This window comes from Mchenga conophoros, linkage group LG7 (genome assembly GCF_057382185.1).
Source record: "Mchenga conophoros isolate Kocher_MC1m ecotype Shallow Benthic linkage group LG7, M_conophoros_male_GT1.1, whole genome shotgun sequence".
Taxonomy (NCBI): domain Eukaryota; kingdom Metazoa; phylum Chordata; class Actinopteri; order Cichliformes; family Cichlidae; genus Mchenga; species Mchenga conophoros.
In genome coordinates, this window is record NC_140532.1 from 48,999,983 (window position 1) to 49,012,837 (window position 12,855).

Genomic DNA, 12,855 nt, shown 5'->3' on the forward strand with positions numbered 1-12,855 from the left:
GTGACCCCTGGGGGTAATACCTTAAAGACCTCACCATGCTGCCAGGGCTGACAAATCAGAATTCATGCAAGACGCAGAAGCATCTGTCCATGCTGGCGCGCGCGCGCGCGCGCACGCACACACACACACACACACACACACACACACACACACACACACACACACACACACACACACTGAAAGGTTGTGGTTCACCTGCTGATCAGTAAAAATTATACAAGACTTTAGCCTGTGACCTTGGGTACAGGTGTTCAAACTGAGGGTTCCTAACCTTTCCATGATATGAATAAATGAAATCTTTACTTACTTTTTTCTGAAACTTTAAAGAACATCTACATTTTTATGTTTATTTTATTAAACAAAAACAGTTTTTTGAGTTCCACAATGAAAACTAACATACTGCTGTCATGCACATGTGTAGCTCAGTTTGCAAGATTTGTGATATTTCTGTTGAGTTTGTGGGTGAAATGGACCAATCCAATGCGCACTTTTTTACCTTCTGTTTAAGCTGTAGGACAGACATCTTAATTTGGTAGAAATCATCACACGTGGCTGAGCAGGTTCCAGTATTCATGACATTATCAGACTTCTCAAAGAGATGTACTGCTGGGAAATGGGAAAATGTTTATGTTAACATAATGCTTTTCTTAGAAAACTGTCCGGAAAACAGACTTTACTGAAGAAGCTACATCTGGCTGCTCCCTTATTCAACAAGGATCACCACAGTGGGAAGCTCCACATTTTTGATTTGGCAGATATTTATGTTGGATTCTCTTCTTGACGTAGCCCCCAAAGGGAATTGTGTCTCTTCCTGGGACCGAACCACGTATCTTTCACTTGCTTGTCATAAAGTGTAAACCAAAAGCTATGCTTTGGGAAAGTTAACCTAAAGCGTATGATTCAGAGCTGTGTTAAATTGACCACATAAAGGGAAACCACAATTGTTATTACTGTCAGGTTACATTAAATCTGTCGCCAAAACAGTCTAATAATTTAAATAGTGTTGTTATGTTCAGCAGTGCTGCCTTCGTAACTGTTCGATGGGTTTCTGATAAGCTGTGTGAGCAGAGTGAGGGATGAGTGGCTTATGTTCTGAAGGCAAAAGCAGCAAAACAGTTATTTAGTCTTATAGTTCTGTTTGTGCTTTAGTCTTTTCAGAAACAGGTATTAAAACCTGAAATGAGGAAACTATTCATGAACCAGTTCTGACTTTATTCTGATCTGATTTGTACAACCGGATAGTGACTGCTTTCTTTGTGTGATGAATATAAGATTGAGCAGTTTTGTTCTCGCAAACACTCTCTTTTTTAATAACTGGGGAAAAGCAAATCCACTAGCGAAAAGGTACATTAACCATTGTGGGTGATTTACTGAACTAAAGTTGGCAGGGGGCTGTAAAAAATGAGTCAGTCGCTGGAAAGTGCAGAATTAAAATGAGTTCAGAGTTAACAATGTGATTTAATAACATATTGTTACAACTGAAAATAACTACATGTCTTTTTTTTCTTACTTTCCTTTCCACTTTTTCAGCTTTTTGCTCGTTCGTCCAGATTTAAACGATAATATCTTTTTCTTTTTTTTGCCTGTCCCGTTTGGCTCTTTTGCCATCAGAATTATTGTCTAAAGGCCCAACGGATTTACTTTACCAAATGGACCATCCCAGCCTTGCCGTAATGGTCTATTTGATTCACCTTTTTTTTTATTGTTTATTTTATTTTATTTTCACTTGCTGAATACGGGACAGATTTGACTGGGGAAAAGAAAGGGGAGAAAGAAAGAGGGAAAGAAAAACAGTGGGGAAAAGGAAATGTGATAAAGGGCAAACAACAAAAACCAACAAAATAAGCAGACAAAAAATACATATATCAATCACCTCGGGTCCGTTCTTCGTACCTCGCTAAGTAAGTTAGCTGGATTTGATTGTTGACGATTTCGCGTGATCTTGGATCGTTCGGTTCTCCGAAGCTCATCCGGGACTTGCTGTCATAGCAACAGATCCGTAAGCGTAAACCTGCTCGGGAGCAGGCTTACTTTATGTAAACAGGATTAGATCGCGACCACTCAGGTATGTCCGCTTCATTTATATGAAAGCAACAGCGATATTTCACCACTGTTTTACCATAAATAAATATTATCAATGTAACTAAAGATAATGCAGCACTTGATCCATTTATTGATTTCACACAGATACATACAGGTCATTTCCTAAAAAAAGGGAAATGTACTATTAATCATCTTATTACATGTATGTGATTATTACAGATGTAATTCATATTTTAGAGTAGTAATTGGAAATTACTTCGTGTAATCAAGATGGGAGACCACGGCTATAAAAGCGAAGGTGGATTTGGGAAGTCTGTCGCAGCCATGTCCTGTCCGTTTACGCGAGCCACCCATTGCGGAAGGTGCAAGATTGATAAGGAGAGTTTTCAGAATTCAGCGTATATTGCGGGACAGACAGGATCCTTTAGCTCAGCGCGACAGTGTGCTCATAGAGAGATATCGATTTTCCCGTGAGGGTATTATTTACTTAACCAACTTGTTGACGAGGGGGTGCAGGACCACCACCTGTCTTTTTATGCTCTGCCCTTTTCTTGGTTGCTGTTATAAACAAACAGATTATTTCAGGGTCTCTTTTCAAGAGACTAAAAGCAATATAAGTGATAAATATTACCATTCTGTAGAATATTCTTATATATCACTTTTACTTGTTCCCACTGATCAAGCACACACATCCATACATATGCAATAATACTAAGTGCAATAATCCTTTCTGTCATCGTTGTATTTTTACTCAGTTGTATATAGTATTTGTATTTGTATTCAATTTTTATCTTATTGTATATTTATTTTATTTTATTCTACTGTATATAGTATTTTATTTTATTCTATTCTGTACAGTTGTGTACTGTATTTATTCTTATTGTATTCTAATTTTTGCCTCATAACTTTTGCACTGTCCACTTCCTGCTGTGACAAAACAAATTTCCCACGTGTGGGACTAATAAAGGTTATCTTATCTTATCTTATCTTATCTTATGTTCTAGTGGGTCCTGTTGTGGCTCTAATGTGAAAGAGGATATAATGTAATATAATATAATATGATATAATATAATAAATTTACCCTACCGCCTACTGGTGTTGGCCAGAGGGGCCGATGGCGCGATATGGCAGCCTGGCTTCTGTCAGTCTGCCCCAGGGCAGCTGTGGCTACAACCGTAGCTGCCTCCACCAGTGTGTGAATGTGAGAGTGAATGAATAGTGGCATTGTAAAGCACTTTGGGTGCCTTGAAAAGCGCTATATCAATCCACTCCATTATTATTGTTATTATTATTAAATTACTTACGAGTTTAATTTGTCAGCAACTTTCTGCCAGCCCTCTCTCCTTGCTTTTGCAGCCTTTGCAGTGTTCCCTTGCGTTTTAATTAAACTCTGAAACTCCTGAAATCCCTCACTCAAGAGTTCTTGCTCTGCTGCCGAAAAATACTGAGCGCGCTCCTTCGACATTTTCGCCGACCAATCAGAGGGTTGCCGATCAATGTTTCTACTATCGATGCATAGCCCCTGTTAAGCCACCCAGTGATCTCACATTACTTCATCCAGCTATACTAATCGTCAACAACAGGTGTGTTCGAAGAACCGGAATAGCGAGCTCAAAGTTAGCGCGATGATTTGATCTTGGATGTAGTAAGCGAGGTACGAAGAACGGACCCCTGGATCACCTGTTGAGAAAGAAAAAAGAAAACAAGCAGAAGAAAAAAAAGAGCAACATAATAAACAACATCATGATGATCTACACTCAACAAAAATATAAACGCAACACCTTTGTTACTGCTCCCATTCCCCATGGGATGGACGTAGAGACCTAAAATTCATTCCAGATACACAATATAACCATCCCTCCCAAACAGTGGTCACAAATCAGTCCAAATGTGTGGTAGTGGGCACATCTGCTATATTGAGATAATCCATCCCACCTCACAGGTGTGCCACATCAGGATGCTGATCTGACATCATGAGTAGTGCACAGGTGTACCTCAGACTGCCCACAACAAAAGGCCACCCTGGAATGTGCAGTTTTTTTGCGCTATTGGGGGTCTGGGGACCCAGAACCGGTCAGTATCTGGTGTGACCACCATTTGCCTCATGCAGTGCAACACATCGTCGCATGGAGTCTATCAGATTGTCAATTGTGGCCTGTGGAATGTTGGTCCACTCCACTTCAATGGCTGTGCGAGGTTGTTGGATATTCGTGGGAACTGGTACACGCTGTCGTATACGCCGGTCAAGCACATCCCGAACATGCTCAATGGGTGACATGTCCGGTGAGTATGCTGGCCATGCAAGAACTGGGACATTCTCAGCTGCCATCTGCCCTGAACAATGTGAACCATGATTCATCCGTGAAGCGCACACCTCTCCAACGTGCCAGACGCCATCGAATGTGAGCATTTGCCCACACAAGTCTGTTATGGCGACGAGCTGGAGTCAGGTCAAGACCCCGATGAGGACGACGGGCATGCAGTTGAGCGTCCCTGAGATGGTTTCTGACAGTTTGTGCAGAAATTGTTTGGTTGTGCAAACCAATTGTTCCAGCAGCTGTCTGGGTGGCTGGTCTCAGACGATCTTGGAGGTGAACCTGCTGGATGTGGAGGTCCTGGGCTGGTGTGGTTACACGAGGTCTGCGGTTGTGAGGCCGGTTGGATGTGCTGCCATGTTCTCTGAAACGCCTGTGGAGACGGCTTATGGTTGAGAAATGAACATTCAATGCACGGGCGACAGATCTGGTTGACATTCCTGCTGTCAGCATGCCAATTGCACGCTCCCTCATTGCTTGTGGCATCTGTGGCATTTTGCTGTGAGACAAAACTGCACATTCCAGGGTGGCCTTTTGTTGTGGGCAGTCTGAGGTACACCTGTGCACTACTCATGATGTCAGATCAGCATCCTGATGTGGCACACCTGTGAGGTGGGATGGATTATCTCAATATAGCAGATGTGCCCACTACCACACATTTGGACTGATTTGTGACCACTGTTTGGGAGGGATGGTTATATTGTGTATCTGGAATGAATTTTAGGTCTCTACGTCCATCCCATGGGGAATGGGAGCAGTAACAAAGGTGTTGCGTTTATATTTTTGTTGAGTGTATGTGAATATAACAGTAAATACTAAATATTAAACATTATTGTGCAGCACGTAAGATCGACAGTGCACAGTGTGCTTTGAGGTAGGAGCCAAAAAGGGTGTAGTTTGTGTGTGTGAGCTCCCGTGTGTACACCTGTGAGCATGGACGCGCTTGTATAAAAAGGTTCCTTCATGTAAAGATCTGTTAGAGGGTGTGGGGGGGCCACAGCCCCGTCCTCCAGGGCATGAAGCAGGTATGGAGGAGATCAAGACTCCAGACATCCAGAGGCCCTCAGAGCACAAGAGACCAAGGAAGACCAACAGAGGGGCAGCTGCACGATATCCCAGGAAGAGCTGAGGAGAACCCCAGATGAGGGGTCACTCAGCAGCCGCGGAGCAGAAGCCAGGGGGGGTTGCAGTGCCAAGAGGCCGGGGGCACCCCACCCCCGAAGTGGCCCGAGTGAGCCCCAGGCTCCAAGCCCCGACAAGCAGCCACCAGGAGTGAGCCGGTGTGTACCTGGACGCCCACCCCCGGACACAAAGAACCACCAACACACCGATGTTTGAGGGCGTCTGCCACTGGCAGGGGGAGTGGTGGGGAGAGATAGGCCTCCATACCTTGGAGGACCTGGGATGTCCCTAGAGAGGTGGCGTCTGATACCCAACCTGACATATAGACACAGACATACAGGCACACACAGATACAGACATCCATTCCCACCCTCATGCTCTCATATGCAATACATAAAACGATAATATCTAATCAATAAACTTGCACATACTTCACATTCCTATGGAAACAAAGCCCATAAAAAGCACACTGTAGCTCTTCTAGTTTGGTCTCGAGCCTGTGGTTGAATGGTGAAACTGTCTGGATATTATTTTCCCCCACTATATTACAAAACAGCGGGACATAAAGTGGCAGCATGATGTGTACCGCAGTTTCTCATTCTCCAGCTTTTTGCTGAACTATAGTATGCAATGGAAGATGAACACAAGGGAGGAAGTAACAAATCTTTAGCACTTTACTGCTTCATTGCAACTGAATCTGAGGCAAAATAAGAAAAAAATGTTTTTTTATCGCCTAGAACATTTGAGCTTTCTTCAAATACACCCAGCAAATCAGGAAAGATCAGGAGTCAAAGGGGCAGCAGCACGTTGAGGAGACAGAACCATTCTGACATGCACAAGGGTCGAAGATGTCTAATGGCTCCCAGGTGTCTGTGTTTTGCAGTACCCCTCCTCTTCCTCCGCCTCCCTCTCTCGCTCACATACACCAATAACAAGCTGTCAGCTTCACGTCACAGTCAGAGGTGCCCTTGAATAAAGACAAAATGTCAGTCTCTTTATTCAAGGGCACGTCTGACTGTGAGGTGACCTTGGCTGAAGAGAAAATGTCAATCTCACCTCTCTCCCCCTTGGTGCATGTTTTCCCATCTTCTTCCAGGAAGTAGCCTTTCTCACACTCACACCTGTAGCTCCCCACAGAGTTAATGCAGATCTGAGAGCATGCAGTCATGTTTTTGTCTGCGCATTCATTGATGTCTGCATCATGCGGTGACAAGAGGGAGATAAAAGAAAGACAAAGTGTCACTTCGGGTCACTTGGGTTTTACTGACAAGCACAACCTCATGATAATTTAAAGAAATATATATAAAAAATATTCATCATAAGGTATTTTGTCTTTGTACAAAAGGAGCACAGGCTTCTTTTAAATGACCGTTAAGATCAAATAATCAAACATTATTTTAAAAGATGACACTGATTAATATGTATGTGGTGTACCCACCCAGACAATAGGGCTTCTCTCGCCTTCTGTGACGCTCACGGTCATAGCGATAGCCGGGGTAACAGGTACACACCACTCTGCCGAAATGATCGGTACACTGCTGCTCACAGGGGGCGCCGGCGCATACGTCATAGTCTGGACATAAATGAAGCGCTTTGTCAGTATGAGCAAGAAAACAGAAACTGAGCATCTCAGATCCATCTACCATTAAGTTTTTATTATTACATATTATAAGACTAAAGACTGGATGGGTTTGGGAAGAATTCCCAAAATAATCAGAGAAGCACAGGAGAGATATCCAGTTTCATACCTTCAGGAATGCACTGGCCCAGAACAAACTTAAAGCCCTTGCAACACTTCTTTCTGTAAAATATCAAAGGAACATGTGCATAAGAAGACAAATTCACTACTTTAATACACAAAGGTGTATTTACATAAAATATACAGTACTGTGAGAATATACAGAAATGAGCTCCTCTTTTTCTCTTTGTATTTTGCTTCCAAGGAACCAGACTTACAATTCTTTTAAGTGATCTTGAGCAACACTTCTTCAGGTCGAAAAATGCTTTTCCGCTCATGTTCAGTCCACTCCTTGTACCCGAACATTTTCAGAGGAATGTTTTCGGTGTGTTAAGCCTAACACTGACCTATGAATAATTAAAGTATTACAAAAGGCCCCTAACATACAGGGATGAACCAATGTTTTCTCTACAGATAACAAAAATATTAACAAAGAACAACATTTAAACTGTACCTTTGGGCACTTTAGCAACCTGTCCCAAAAGATATAATTTGTCCCTTTCCTTAGCTGAATCGACAACAAATGCCAAAGATAGCACAGTCTGACGGGTATAAAATACTGTAGTACTTCAGCACCAATAAAACAATTACTTAAATGGAATGCTTATTGACCCTCTTAACACTGACCTATGAATCACTGAAACATAAAAAAGGCTCTTAACTTACAGGATGAACCAGTGTTGTTTTTACACATAACAGAAAACTTAGCAAAGAGCCAATTTCAAATTGTATCTTTGTTACTAGTCTGTTGTAAGAACACATAATTTGTTTCCATTTCTTTAGCTGATTGAATCCATGAAACTCCCAAAGATAACACAGTTTGACAGACATACAATAGTATTTTTTGCACAATCAAGTTGATTCCCAAAGAGCTATTAGCTGAAACGCTGCCATATTGTAGCATAATGTACAGTGTGGACTTAAAAAAGTGGACAACTGGAGAACAAAAGAAGATGTGGCAGGCCTTAAAAATGATCTACAGCAGATGAACAGTATCTAAAAGTCATGTCCTTAAGAAATAGGAAAAAATCCAGAAAACACATGACACAGGTCCTGAGAGACACGTCAGGTCCTTCAGTTGATCCATCTACTGTTGACTAAAGCCTCATTAGAAATGGTCTCAGTGTAAGGGTGGCTGTTGAGAACCCATTCCCCCAGGGAGATGGGGAGAAAAGGCTGAGGTATGCCAAATTACCCAAGAACTAGACTGAAAATCATCGGTAACAGGTCTGATGGAAAGATGGATCCAAGTGTAAGATTTCTGGGTCATAAATATATGGAAGACATCAGGAAAGAGGTAAAACAGTCATTTTCTATAGCCATCTGCTTGGCACTCTGTCATGTTTAGGACTGCAACAGCGATCTTGTGAATGCTGATGGAACGTGTTGACAACACTATTTAAAAGCATCTGATTGGCGACACCTTCATTTTTCAGCAAAATTATCCCAAACACACTGCCAGTGCAGTAAAAGCATACCTGGAAAAAAAACACACACAAGGAGCACTGTCAGTCATTGATTAGCCGCCTCAGAGCACAGGCCTCAGACTTATTACAGCAATGTGGGATCATCTTGACAGAGAATGAAACAAAAAGGCAGCCAACATCCAAAGGAGACATTTGAATGTCCTTTAAGAAGCTGGGAGAACTATTCCTGAAGACTGCTTAAAGAAATTAGAAGAAAGCTCGCTAAGAGACTTCAGGCTGTGTTGAAGAATGAAGGTGGTCATACCAAACACTGACTTTCAAGCTTTTAAGAAAAGTAAAAACTAAACTGTTCCAATATTTCAGGCTGTTTATATGAACGTGTTTGAAGAAATCTAAAACTAATTTTGTTATGCACGCACATGCACACATAACCACACACACACACACACACACACACACACACACACACACACACACACACACACAAACAGCTGTAGGCAGATCTCGTTGCTGTGTCTGTTTCTGCATGTTTGCTCAGGTCTAATTACACTTCTTTGAATTTCAACATAATTCAGAGGACTGTAAGTTGACTATGGTAGTTTTTTATTTTAAAAAAACATTTGTGACTCTTCAGGTTTCCACAGGAGGAAATTAACCTGCAAAAACCAGATTTGAACCCTTACCTCAAACTTAACACTTTAACTCATGCACAAGTGATTATCATACAAAAGGAACACTCACCACTCAAGAGATTCTTAATGGGGAAAGAGCAGGCCATGTGTAACGCATCTATGTATAAATTCAAATATGGTGCACTGATGTATTTTTCACTGAGTACATATGATTTGCTGGGTTGTTGAATTGAGTGCAGTGATTCTGAACATCAGAGAGAGGGGTTTTAGCACATAAATGAGGTACTGGTCAGTTCCTGAAATCAGTCAAGATGACCACCATTGTTGATCTGCATAGTATGAAACATACTGACTGAGGAACAGATCTATGCATGTACCACACACACACACACACACACACACACACACACACACACACACTGGACGCTGTCACAGAAGCGCTGATTAAGACAACTGGCAACTTCAAGAGCTGCTACTCTTATTAATCTTTCCTTGTCATATTTGTACTGTAAATCAGTTTGTAAAGCAGGTATGAAATTATTGTACAGAAAACATATACAGCAGATCTGTGCACATCTGTCTTTCAATTTATGTTGATTGCATCCCAGCATACTGAATGTTGGGAGAAGCTTGGATTTAGACACCCCGAGAGAGTAGATCTGAGGATGGCTTCCTGCGTGACCCAATATCGCATGTCGTAATAACATCCCCCTGAGGGCAGAAGGCACTTATAGCAAATAACCAGCTTAGCAAAATAACCAGGGTTAGCTGAACAATCATGAGAACACAAACATCTATGTCCGTCTCCAAAGGATCACGAAAGAGGCAACAGCATCCCATGGAAACTGGATCCCAAGCTGTGTTCAAGTTCATTTTTACTGAGCTGCATCTTTTGTTTTATTAAATTAGCATCCAGTGAAATGCTGATTATCTCTATCATTTTATACCTCACCGTACTGTCTCTCATTATATTATTAAATAAACATGTGTAATTGCACTGGTATTTGGTTTCCTTGCTGATAAAAAAGCACTTTAAACACAACTAAGTATTATCTGACATTTTCCATTTTTACAAATTGGCTAAATGTAAATTACTGATTTATTATGACACCACTTGGTTAAACATTTGTATTTTGACATGTGTGGACACAAAAACTAGGAGATAAAGGGTGATGGTAAAGACATGACCTGTCTAAAAGTTAAAACAACATGCTTTGTAAAGACATGGGATGATAGATGCTTGGGTTTAAGGTTGGTGCACTAAGGCTATAAAATACCCTCAAACTATCCACATGATTTATTTCCTGATTGTGAAAAATCTGCCACAACTCCTTAATGGAAGTCCTCAGAGATAAATGGATAATACATGACAACAAAAAATGTACATGCCATATAGTGAAGTACATGCTCAAAAACGAATGCACTGCGTTGATATTACTGCTCATTTCTGTCAAATTCCTACATTGTGTAGTGGTTAGGGTTGTAGCTAGTGTTTGTAGTCTACACAAGTGTAACACTGAAGCGCTGAAGTGCTGGGATTAAGTGTGATGACGGATACCTTAACTGTTATAAATGCAGCATGTACCAAGACAACTCCTGATTCACCAAAAACTATTTAGCAATTTACCTCTGCTCCTCTAACACTGTTTAATAGCAGAAAATGCTCTTATCCTAATCACGCTCCACACTTGGGGAGAGTCAGGGATCACGACATGAATGCTTCTTTGCTCTCTTACCAACAACAACTATTAAGGAGTTTGTGCACGGCCACTTAACCACAAAGCACTTTATGATTCAGCACACAAAACAAAACCCCGCCGAGTTTTGACGCACAGAGCCTTGGAACTTTTCGCAACAACAGCTTCTCTCCCCTGCAAGCCTGCCGTTCGCTCATGTGCTTCATGCAAATCGGCAAACAAATTTGAAACACATGTGGATTTCATTCATATTCATGAGTGAAAGAACAAGGGAGAAAGATTTCCCAGGTGCATTCATGCCACTTTTCTACAAGAATATCAGGGAGTCACAGGCCTGCACACGTACAATGCCCGCATGTTGTGACTGACACTTGATTTCACACACACTAGACTGTGAAAACCTGCACTTATTCAGAGTGATCAGGACAACACACAGCCTGTTTGTTTTGTCACCTGTGCCTTTTTCTTCACCACAAGGTTATTTAAATGTGCTAGTAATGCATATCTTCTTACAGGGGGGCCCCTGAAATCTAGACATAAACTAGTCTGACCTCAGTTACCCGAGGTGAACCATAAGCACTCTAATTACCTTATAAACAGAAGCCCTTCCCTGAACCAACACGGTGCACCCAGCTTGGCCTGGCAGTGCCTTGTGACACACTAATTCACCACAGCACACAGAAGCATCAACGTCAACATTTGGATACAGCAAGAAGTTCGAAAAATAAATCGATCATCGCTTTACAAAAAAGGAAAAATAGCAAACTGAATGGTAACACACTCACACACAAACACACAGCTGTGAGACAACACATGCACTCTGCTCCATGGAGGCTTATTTGTCTAACATTGCTGCCAGTGATTCTGCATTCCTCACAAGAGAAGAGGTTTCTTAAAGTGAAGAGGATGCAGCTTCTGTACTCAGATTAGCCTGATCGTGCTAAAAAGAGTGGGACATAAACGAAACCACCGTTATGACCATATAATGACTACCAGGATTTTCTGTTTTTCTTGGACTTGTGTTTATATTAATTAAAGTCTCGGTAGCTTGAAGAGACAAAACAAACAAACTGAAGACACTGATGACATTTTCAATAGTGGAGCTTTTACAAATGACTCATAAATAAATAAAAGGATGGCTACAATCATAAAAACAAAAGAACACGCTAACAGAAACATATCATTAATATACAAATGCATATAACCATCCACAACAAAACTTATTTCATCATCTACCCCATTTGACGGACTTCTGATGCAGCTATGGTTTGTTCTATGAGGTTCTTCCTAATTAGTTTAGATTTTTAGGCAAAGCTTCAGAGTAGAATAAAAATATTATGACTGTGGATGTGGGTTGTGAGTCTGATTGTGAGTAAGGTTACCTTACACCCTGACCTTCCAGAGACTCTCTGTACTTTGAAAACATTTGGTGATAAAACACCGATCTACAGTTTCTACATTAGAAACTAAAATTATCTAAAAAAAGGCAGAATTTCAGGTCTGAACTCAACACGAAACACAAAACAAAACAGACTTTATTGATTGTTTATATTTCCACTCTTTTCAGATCTTTCACACATTGACCAGTTGAATATGTATATATTATTTACACGTGTAATTTGACATCTGTGAAGGTAGTGTACATAGGTAAGGTAAACTACATAGGTTAGTGTAATTTGTTCATCGATGTTGTGTTTTCATGTATTTCTATTTGTTATTTGACCTGCCCAGGGACTGTTAAATTAAGTTAAATCTGGTACAATGCATCGTTTTCCTTAGGAGATTAATGTTTTTTGTATATGGTCCCTGACAACTAAAGAGGGAAAATTAAATGGAGTGAACGTGAGTGGCTGCCAAAGAATAGCTGATATGCTGGTTATT

At 41.1% G+C, this 12,855-nt stretch overlaps 1 protein-coding gene across 3 annotated transcripts in view; it reads right to left on the reverse strand.

The window, feature by feature from the left end:
• Positions 1 to 12,855, reverse strand: part of ccbe1 (collagen and calcium binding EGF domains 1) — a 56,812-nt gene that overhangs the window by 14,461 nt on the left and 29,496 nt on the right. For 2 of the 3 annotated variants that reach the window (XM_085279856.1, XM_085279854.1), the window contains 4 exons: positions 7,229 to 7,281; positions 6,919 to 7,053; positions 6,537 to 6,674; positions 497 to 606 (listed from right to left, as the gene is read on the reverse strand). In XM_085279856.1, coding sequence (XP_085135982.1) covers positions 497 to 606; positions 6,537 to 6,674; positions 6,919 to 7,053; positions 7,229 to 7,281 — 436 coding nt within the window. The remainder of the gene's footprint in view (positions 1 to 496; positions 607 to 6,536; positions 6,675 to 6,918; positions 7,054 to 7,228; positions 7,282 to 12,855) is intronic. The other variant, XM_085279855.1, reaches the window with a different exon arrangement.